General features: G+C 62.6%; 1 protein-coding gene across 1 annotated transcript; it reads right to left on the reverse strand.

The window, feature by feature from the left end:
• Positions 1 to 2,241: 2,241 nt before the first annotated feature.
• CADM4 (cell adhesion molecule 4) lies at positions 2,242 to 10,097 on the reverse strand (the record flags this gene model as incomplete). Its single annotated transcript, XM_065048325.1, is given in 7 exon segments — positions 2,242 to 2,400; positions 3,141 to 3,269; positions 5,877 to 6,070; positions 6,905 to 7,158; positions 8,304 to 8,509; positions 9,964 to 10,011; positions 10,014 to 10,097. Coding segments are annotated over 7 exon segments (1,022 nt in total), but the record flags the coding sequence as incomplete, so codon positions are not given.
• Between the last annotated feature and the right edge of the window lie 881 nt (positions 10,098 to 10,978).

Consider the following 10,978-nt stretch of genomic DNA (forward strand, 5'->3'; position numbering starts at 1 on the left):
CCCGGCGCCTTCGGGCTGGTGGCCGAGCTGCACCTGCACTACATGCGCCACGCCCGCGGGGAGCTCTGACCACGCCCCCCGGACACGCCCCCCCGGCCACGCCCCCCGGGACACGCCCAGCCGGGCGGACACGCCCCCACAAGGCCCCACCCCCCCCCGCCCCAAGTGTGGGGGCTGGAGGGGGGAGGGACACGCCAGCAATGGGGAGGCCCCGCCCCCACCCGCCGGGAGAGCCCCGCCCCCGCGTGGCCACGCCCACCCGCCGGAAGAGCCCCGCCCCCGCGTGGCCACGCCCACCCGCCGGAAGAGCCCCGCCCCCGCGTGGCCACGCCCACCCGTCGGAAGTGCCCCGCCCCCGCGTGGATGGGGGGGGTGGGGGGGGAGGGGAATAAAGTGTTGGGTGGAAAGAGAGCGGCTGTGATTGGGGGAGGGGCGGTGACGTCATCGCGTGGGGTGATGTCATGAGTGGGGTGATGTCATGAGTGGGGTGATGTCATCAATGGGCTGATGTCATGAATAGCGTGTGACGTCATCAACAGGACATGATGTCATCAATGGGCTGATGTCATCAATGGGGGGTGGTATCATAATTGGGGTGACATCATAAACAGGGAGTGACGTCACCAGTAGGATGTGATGTCATCGTTAGGATGTGACATCATCGACGTGGGGTGAGGTCACCAAGGGGGTGATATCATCATTGGGGTGACGTCATCAATGGGAATGATGTCATAGATGGAGGTCACATGACAACCCCCCCCTCCCTGGGACCAATGGATGATGTCATCACGTGTTGGTGACATCATCAGTCAGGGGGTGATGTCACCAGTGGGGAGAATCACATGACCATTTAGGGTGACGTCATCACCCAGGAATGACATCACAGGTGGGGGGGCGGGGCCTCAATGGGGTGGGAGTTGCCAATCAGGGCGGGGGGCAGTGACATCATCAGCGGGCAGTGACATCACTGCGAGTGACGTCACAACTCGGGGGCGGGGTCACGGGCCAACCCCGCCCACCCCTTCAAAACCAACCAATCCGGGGCCGCTTCCAGCAGCCGGGGGTGGGTGGGGCTTCGCAAAGGGGCGTGGCCAAGCGTGTGGGGGTGGTGTCTACGTGCAGCCAATCAGCAGGGAGGGGGCGGGGCCTGAGGGGGATCCAGTGCCCCCCAGGTGACCCCTGTGACCCCCAGGTGACCCCAGTGACCCCAGGTGACCCCGGTACGAATCGGGGGGGGGTTTATTGGTATCAAAGGTGTTGAAAAGGCGACGACGTTATTTACAGACACACCCGGGGGGGGGAGGGGGGAGATGAGGGGGCGGGGCCACCGCGGGACACGCCCCCTCGTTCGGCCCCGCCCCCCTCCCCTTTCCCTCCCCCCCGCGCGCGGGGACACGCGGACGCCCCTCCCCCCCCCTTCCCCCCTCCTCATGGCTTTGAGCTGCAGGGACCCAGGAGTGCCCCAGGGACCCAGGCGTCCGGGACCGTCCCCGCCCCCCATCCTGTGACGTCCCCCCATTGTCCCCAATGTCCCCCGGGTCCTATTGTCAATTCCATTGTCCCCTCATTGTCCCCACAGCCCATTGTGTCCCCCAATGTCCCCCCATTGTCCCCAAGTCCTTTTGTCCCCCCATATCCCCACCCCTTTGGTCCCCCCCATTGTCCCCCCAATGTCCCCATTGTCCCCATGTCCGTCCCCCTGTCCCGTGTCCCCCTGTCCCCACATTGTCGCCCATCCCCATGTCTCCCCAATGTCCCCATGTCCGTCCCCCCGTCCCCCATTGTCCCCCAATGTCCCTCTGTCCCATTGTCCCCCATGTCCCCCCCATTGTCCCCAAGTCCTTTTGTCCCCCTGTCCCCCTAATGTCCCCATGTCCGTCCTCCTGTCCCCTGTCCCCCCATGTCCCCCTGTCCCCCATTGTCCCCGCATCCCCCCATTGTCCCCCATTGTCCCCATGTCCCCCTGTTGTCCCCCCAATGTCCCCATGTCCGTCCTCCTGTCCTGTGTCCCCCTGTCCCCCCAATGTCTCCCATCCCCCCATTGTCCCCCATTGTCCCCATGTCCCCATTGTCCCCATGTCCGTCCTCCTGTCCCCTGTCCCCCCATGTCCCCCTGTACCCCATTGTCCCCCTGTCCCCCTGTCCCCCCATTGTCCCCATGTCCCCATGTCCCCCATTGTCCCCCTGTCCCCCTGTCCCCCCATTGTCCCCATTGTCCCCATGTCCCCCATTGTCCCCATGTCCCCCATTGTCCCCCTGTCCCCCCGTCCCCCGTCCCGCTGTCCGTCCGTCCCTAGATGAAGAACTCCTCGCGCCGTTTCCCGCCGTCCCCCCCCAGGAACGCCTCCCGCGCCTCCCCGGGCTCGTCCAATCCGCTCGCCTCGTGCGTCAGGTACGACCCTGCGGCGGCCAATCAGAGAGCGGCTCCGGGGACACGCCCCCCCCCCCCCCCCCCCGCCACAGGGCCACGCCCCTTCCCGCAGCGCTGCCTGAGCTCCTCCTGGCCCCGCCCACAACCCCCGGCCCCGCCCCCAAGTCCTGGCTCCTCCCCAGTCCAAGCCCCGCCCCCTCTTTGAAGCCCCACCCCCTTAATACAAGCCCTTCCCGCTTCTAACAAGCCCCGCCCCTTAGCACAGCCCCGCCCCCTCGCCAAGCCACACCCCTCCTAAGCTCCACCCCTTCCCAAGCTCCACCCCATGCAAGATCCACCCCCTTCCCAAGCTCCGCCCCATCTCAAGCTCCACCCCCTTTCCAAGCTCCGCCCAAGTCCACCCCCTTCCCAAGCTCCGCCCACTTCCAAAGCTCCACCCCTTCCCAAGCTCCGCCCCAACTCCACCCCTTTCCCAAGTTCCACCCCCTTCCCAAGCTCCACCCCCTCCCAACACTCCTTTAAAGCCCCATGAGGCCCCACCCCCTTGGCCCCGCCCCCTCCCATTGCCCCCAACCCTCTCCGAGGCCCCGCCCATTTGGAAGCCCCGCCCCTCTGGCCCAATCCCCTTTGGAGGCCCCGCCCCCTCCCCTTGACCCCTCACCCTCTGCCCCCCTCCGCCCCCCCCGCCCAGTTGGAAGCCCCGCCCCCCAGAAGCCCCCACCCTTTGGCCCCGCCCCCCACGAGGCCCCGCCCCCTTGGCCCCGCCCACCTTTCTGGCGCACGGAGCACCAGAGCAGCGCCCCCAGCAGGCAGAGCAGCAGGAACACCAGCAGCGCCAGGACCCCGCCCACGATGGCGAAGGGCGTGGCCTGGGGCGTGGCCAGCACCGCCCCCGCCGCTGCGGCACGGGGGGGCGGGGTCACGGGGTGGGCGTGGTCAGGGGCGTGGTTTCAGGGGGTGGGCGTGTTCAGCACCATCCCTGCCACTGTGGCAGGGGGGTGGGGTCATGGGGGGGCGGGGGTCACGGGGTGGGCGGTGTCAGGGGTGGGCGTGGCCAGGACCGCCCCCTCCTCTGTGGCATGGGGGCGGGGTCATGGGGGGGTAGGGGGTCAGGGATGGGAGTGGCCAGCACCGCCCCTGCAGGATGTGGGCGGGGTCACGGGTGGGGGGCGGGGTCACGGTGGGGCGGGGTCACTGGGGCAGGGGCAGGGGGTGGGCGTGGCCAGGACCACCTCCGTCACTGTGGCAGGGGGGTGGGGTCACGGGGAGGCGGGGTCAGGGGTGGGTGGGGCCACAGTGTCGAGGTCAGGTGGTGGGCGGGGTCATGGGGTTGTGGGCGTGGCCAGGGCCGCCCCGGCCGCTGGGGCACAGGGGTGGGGTCACGGGGTGGGTGGGGTCACGTGTGTGGGCGTGGCCTGGGGGGGGTGGGGCTGGATGTGCCCGTGGGGCTGTGGAGGGGCGGGGTCAGAGTGGGCGGGGCTGGGGGCTCAGAGGGGCGGGGCTTGTGGGGTGGGTGGGGCTTGTGGGGCCGCGGTGATAATAGGTGACAATGGGTGACAATGGGTGACAACGGGTGACAATGGGTGACAGTAGAATGACAATGGGTGACAGTAGGATGACAATGGGTGACAACGGGTGACAATGGGTGACAACAGGTGACAATGGGTGACAACAGGTGACTATAGGATGACAATAGATTACAACAGGATGACAATGGGTAACAATAGCATGACAGTAGGTGACAATACAACCACAGTGGGTGACAACAGGTGACAATATGTGACAGTGGGTGACAATACAATGACAGTGGGTGACAATACGATGACAATACAATGTCAGTGGGTGACAGCGGGTGACAATACGATGACATTGGGTGACAGCGGGTGACAATACAATGACAGCAGGTGACAATACGATGACAGCGGGTGACAATGGATGACAATAGGTGACAGTAGATGACAATACGATGACAGTGGGTGACATTACGATGACAACAGATGTCAGCGGGTGACAATACAATTACAATAGATGTCAGTGGGTGACAGCAGGTGACAATACGATGACAGCGGGTGACAACAGATGCCAGCGGGTGACAATATGATGACAGTGGGTGACAATACGATGACAATAGGTGACAATACGATGACAATGGACGCCAGCGGGTGACAAGAGATGCCAGCGGGTGACAATACGATGACATTAGACGCCAGCGGGTGACAACGGATGTCAGCGGGTGACAATACGATGACAATAGATGTCAGTGGGTGACAGCAGGTGACAATACAATGACAGTAGATGACAATACGATGACAGTGGGTGACAATACGATGACAACAGATGCCAGCGGGTGACAATGGGATGTCAGCGGGTGACAATACGATGACAATAGATGCCAGCGGGTGACAATAGACGCAGCGGGTGACAATACGATGTCAGTGGGTGACAATACGATGACAATAGATGTCAGTGGGTGACAATACAATGACAGTAGGTGACAATACGATGTCAGCGGGTGACAATACGATGACAATAGACGCCAGCGGGTGACAATGGATGTCAGCGGGTGACAATACGATGACAATAGATGTCAGTGGGTGACAATACAATGACAATAGATGTCAGTGGGTGACAGCAGGTGACAATACAATGACAGTAGATGACAATACGATGACAGTGGGTGACAATACAATGACAATAGATGCCAGCGGGTGACAATACGATGGCAGCGGGTGACAATACGATGACATAGATGCCAGCGGGTGACAATGGATGTCAGCGGGTGACAATACGATGGCAGCGGGTGACAATACGATGACAATAGATGCCAGCGGGTGACAATACGATGTCAGCGGGTGACAATACTATGACAATAGATGTCAGTGGGTGACAGTAGGTGACAATACAATGACAGTAGGTGACAATACGATGCCAGCGGGTGACAATACGATGACAGTAGATGACAACAGATGCCAGCGGGTGACAATATGATGACAGTAGGTGACAATACAATGACAACAGATGTCAGCGGGTGACAATACGATGACAATAGATGTCAGTGGGTGACAGTAGATGACAATACAATGACAGCGGGTGACAATACGATGACAGTAGGTGACAATACGATGACAGCGGGTGACAACAGATGTCAGCGGGTGACAATACGATGACAGTGGGTGACAATATGATGACAGTAGATGACAATACGATGACAGTGGGTGACAATACAATGTCAGCGGGTGACAATACGATGACAATAGATGTCAGTGGGTGACAATACGATGACAATAGATGTCAGCGGGTGACAATAGATGACAATAGATGTCAGCGGGTGACAATACGATGACAGTGGGTGACAATACGATGACAATGGACGCCAGCGGGTGACAATACGATGACAAGGGACGTCAGCGGGTGACAATACAATGACAGTGGGTGACAATACAATGACAACAGAGGACAGTAGGTGACAATACGATGACAAGGGACGCCAGCGGGGAGGCGGTACCGTGCACGCGGAGGGCCACGCTGGCGCTGCCGCGGCCGTGCGCGTTTCCCGCCGAGCAGCTGTAGGTGTCACCGTTGTCCCCGGGGCCCAGGTCGGGGACGCGAAGCTCCGCCCCCCAGGGCCCCGCCCGCTGCTCCGCCCGCCCCGGAACAGGAAGTGACCCGTTGGAGCGCGACCACGACACGTCCGTGGGGCTGGAGGGACGGGGACAAGGGGTCAGTGGGGACAATGGGGACAATGGGGACACTGGGGACAATGGGGACAATGGGGGTAATAGGGGCAATGGGGGTAATGGGGACATTGGGGGCAATGGGGACATTGGGGCCATTTGGGTTGATGGGGACATTAGGGTCAATGGGGACAATGGGGACATTGAGTCAGTGGGGTCAATGGGGGCGATGGGGACATTGGGGGTAATGGGGACAGTGGGGCCATTGGGGCCATTGGGGTCAATGGGGACATTGGGGACATTGGGACAATGGGTCAATGGGGTCAGTGGGGTCAATGGGACAATGAGGTCAATGGGACATTGGGGTTAATGGGGGACATTGGGGACATTGGGGCCATTGGGGCAATGGGGACAATGGGGACACTGGGGACATTGGGGTCAATGGGGTTGATGGGGACATTGGGGACAATGGGGGTCATTGGGTCAATGGGGACACTGGGGACATTGGGGTCAATGGAGACAATGAGGTCAATGGGGACATTGGGGACACTGGGGACATTGGGGTCAATGGGGTCAATGGGGACATTGGGGTCAATGGGGTCAATGGGGTCATTGGGGTCAATGGGGACATTGGGGACACCACCCAGACTCAGCTCCGCCCCCCTTGGCCCCACCCCACGTGTCCCCAGGGGTGTCCCCCCGATGTCCCCTCAATGTCCCCCCCGATGTCCCCAATGTCCCCTCAATGTCCCCAGGGGTGTCCCCCCGATGTCCCCTCAATGTCCCCCCGATGTCCCCGATGTCCCCAAGGGGGGGTGACGGGGTGTCCCCCCGATGTCCCGGTGTTGGTGGCACTCACGGGGGGTTCCCGGTGACGCTGCAGCTCAGCACCAGCGTGTCCCCCTCGCGCAGCACCCGCGGGGACACCTGGATGCGCACGCTGGGGGGTCTGGGGACACGGTGACCCCGGTGACCCCGGTGACCCCAGTGACCCCCGGTCCATCCCAGTCCCCCCATTGACCTCCCATTGACCTCCCATTGACCCCCAGTCCCCCCATTGACCCCCAGATTACCCCCATTGACCTCCCAGTCCCTCCCATTGACCCCCAGTCCCTCATTGACCCCCCAGTATCTCCCATTGATCCCCAGTCTATCCCATTAACCTCCAGTCCCTCCACTCCATCCCATTGACCCCCCAGCATCTCCCATTGACCCCAAGTCCCCCCATTGATCCCCCAGTCCATCCCACTGACCTCCCATTGACCCCCCAGTCACTTCCAGTCCATCCCATTGACCTCCCAGTCCCTCCCATTGACCCCCCAGTCTATCCCATTGACCTCCCAGTCACTTCCAGTCCCTCCCATTGACCTCCCAGTGTCTCTCAGTTCCCCCATTGACCCCCCAGTCCATCCCATTGACCTCCCAGTCCATCCCATTGACCTCCCAGTCCCTCCCATTGACCCCCCAGTCCATCCCATTGACCCCCAGTCCCTCCATTGACCCCCCAGTCCATCCCATTGACCTCCCAGTCCCTCCCATTGACCCCCCAGTCCATCCCATTGACCTCCAGTCCCTCCCATTGACCCCCAGTCCATCCCATTGACCTCCCAGTCACTTCCAGTCCATCCATTGACCTCCCAGTGTCTCCCATTGACCTCCAGTGTCTCCAGTTCCCCCATTGACCCCCCAGTCTATCCCATTGACCCCCAGTCGCTCCCATTGACCTCCAGTCCATCCCATTGACCTCCCAGTCTATCCATTGACCCCAGTCCCTCCATTGACCTCCCAGTCTATCCCATTGACCCCCAGTCCCTCCCATTGACCTCCAGTCCATCCCAATGACCTCCCAGTCTATCCCATTGACCCCCCAGTTACCCCCATTGACCTCCCAGTCTCTCCCATTGATCTCCCATCCCTCCCAGTCCCCCCATTGACCCCCCAGTCCCTCCATTGATCTCCCATTGACCTCCCATTGACCTCCCATTGACCTCCCAGTCCATCCCATTGACCCCCAGTCCCTCCATTGACCTCCCATTGACCTCCCAGTCCATCCCAGTTCCCCCATTGACCTCCCAGTCCATCCCATTGACCTCCCTGTCACTTCCAGTCCCTCCCATTGACCTCCCAGTCCATCCCAGTCCCTCCATTGACCTCCCCTTGACCCCCCAGTCCCCCATTGATCCCCAGTCCCTCCATTGACCCCCCAGTCCCCCCATTGACCCCCAGTCCCTCCATTGACCCCCAGTCCCTCCATTGACCCCCATTGCCCCCGCTGCCCCGTCCCCCGCCCCGCACGCACACTGCACGTCCAGCGTGAGCTGTGCCCGGCGCCGCTGTCCCCGGGGCAGCGCGGGGTGCGTCACCTCGCAGGTGACGGTGGCGCCGTTGTCCCCGCGCTCCACGCGCAGCCGCAGCACGTTGAGCTGCGCGAACACCAGCCCCCGCTGCTCCCGGCTGGGGACGCCTGCACGGGGACACGGGGACAGGGGGGACACGGGGGCGATGGGGACCATGGGGGCGATGGGGACAGTGGGGGCGATGGGGGCAATGGGGGCGATGGGGGTGATGGGGGCAATGGGGGTGATGGGGACAATGGGGACATTGGGGACAATGGGGGCGATGGGGACGATGGGGACGATGGGGACAATGGGGACAATGGGGACAATGGGGACAATGGGGTAATGGGGACAATGGGGACAATGGGGACGATGGGGACATTGGGGGTGATGGGGACAATGGGGGCAATGGGGGTGATGGGGACAATGGGGACATTGGGGACAATGGGGGCGATGGGGACAATGGGGGCAATGGGGGCAATGGGGACAATGGGGACAATGGGGACATTGGGGACAATGGAGGCGATGGGGGTGATGGGGATGATGGGGACAATGGGGGGAATGGGACAATGAGGGCAATGGGGGCAATGGGGACAATGGGGACATTGGGGACAATGGGGACGATGGGGGTGATGGGGGCGATGGGGACAATGGGGGCAATGGGGGGAATGGGGACAATGGGGACAATGTATCCCATTGTCCCCATATCCCCATTATCCCCATTGTCCCCACATCCCCCATCCCCCCCCATTGTCCCCGCCCCCCCCGCCCCCCCATGTCCCCCCCTCCCCCGTTGTCCCCATTGACCCCTCACTGTCCCCATCATCCCCATTGTCCCCATACCCCATTGACCCCAATGTCTCCACATCCCCCATCCCCCCCCCCATTGTCCCCGCCCCCCCCACCCCCTCCGCTCCCCCCCGCCCCCCCCGTTGTCCCCATCATCCCCATTGTCCCCATTGTCCCCATATCCCCATCACCCCCAATGTCCCATATCCCCATCACCCCCATTGCCCCAACCCCCCCCCTCCCCCCATGTCCCCCCCCACCCCGTTGTCCCCATTGACCCCATTGTCCCCATATCCCCATCACCCCCATTGTCCCCACATCCCCCATCCCCCCCAATGTCCCCACATCCCCCATCCCCCCCCCCATTGTCCCTGCCCCCCCGCTCCCCCATGTCCCCCCCCATCCCCACTGTCCCCATCATCCCCATTGACCCCTCATTGTCCCCATTGTCCCCATATCCCCATTACCCCAATGTCCCCACATCCCCCATCCCCCCCCATTGTCCCCACATCCCCCATCCCCCGCATTGTCCCCGCCCCCCATGTCCCCCCCCCACCCCGTTGTCCCCATTGACCCCATTGTCCCCATATCCCCATTACCCCCAATGTCCCCACATCCCCCATCCCCCCCGCCCCCCCATGTCCCCCACACCCCATTGTCCCCATTGACCCCATTGTCCCCATATCCCCATTGACCCCAATGTCCCCACATCCCCCATCCCCCCCATGTCCCCCCATCCCCCCCATCCCCCCCGTGTCCCCCCATCCCCCCATGTCCCCGCTGTCCCCGTTACCGCCGAGCTCCCTGCGGTCCCGGTACCAGCGCAGCGCCGCCGGGGGCGCGCTCGGGGCACGAGGCAGCGCAGCTCCAGCTCCGCCCCCGCCACGGCCACGCCCCCCTGCGTCACTTCCGGCTCCGCGGGCGGCACTGGAGGGGGATGGGGGGGAGGGGGAGAGGAGAGACGGGGTCAGCCAGAGGTCAGTGGGGACATTGGGGACATTGGGGACAATGGGGGCAACGGGGACAATGGGGGCAATGGGGACAATGGGGTCAATGGGGTCAATGGGGTCAATGGGGACATTGGGGACATTGGGGGCAATGGGGCAATGGGGGCAATGGGGTCAATGGAGACATTGGGGACAATGGGGTCAATGGGGGGCAATGGGGACAATGGGGGCGATGGGGACAATGGGGACATTGGGGGCAATGGGGGCAATGGGACAATGGGGACATTGGGGACATTGGGGACAATGGGGTCAATGGGGTCATTGGGGTCAATGGGGTCAATGGGGTCATTGGGGTCAATGGGGTCAATGGGGACAATGGGGACAATGGGGACAATGGGGACATTGGGGACAATGGGGGCAATGGGGGCAATGGGGACATTGGGGACAATGGGGACAATGGGGGCAATGGGGACAATGGGGACAATGGGGACATTGGGGACAATGGGGACATTGGGGACAATGGGGTCAATGGGGACATTGGGGACAATGGGGACAATGGGGACAAGGGGATCAATGGGGACAATGGGGCGGGAGGGGACAAGGGACACAGGGGATGTGACCTCACTGCTCCCATGTCCCCAAGTGACCCCAGCAGTGTGACCCTGGGTGTCTCCAAGTGTCCCCAACATGTCCCCAAGTGACCACAATGTGACCCCAGTGTCCCCAAGTGTCCCCAAGTGTCCCCCAGTGTCCCCAGCAATGACCCTGCTGTGGGTTGTGTGGCCGTGGGTGACAGCGGCACAAGTGCCACCACATCCCCGTGTCCCCAACGTCCCCAACGTTCCCAACGTCCTCCTGTGA

Source organism: Columba livia, unplaced genomic scaffold (genome assembly GCF_036013475.1).
Source record: "Columba livia isolate bColLiv1 breed racing homer unplaced genomic scaffold, bColLiv1.pat.W.v2 Scaffold_588, whole genome shotgun sequence".
In the NCBI taxonomy this organism is placed as follows: Eukaryota; Metazoa; Chordata; class Aves; order Columbiformes; family Columbidae; genus Columba; species Columba livia.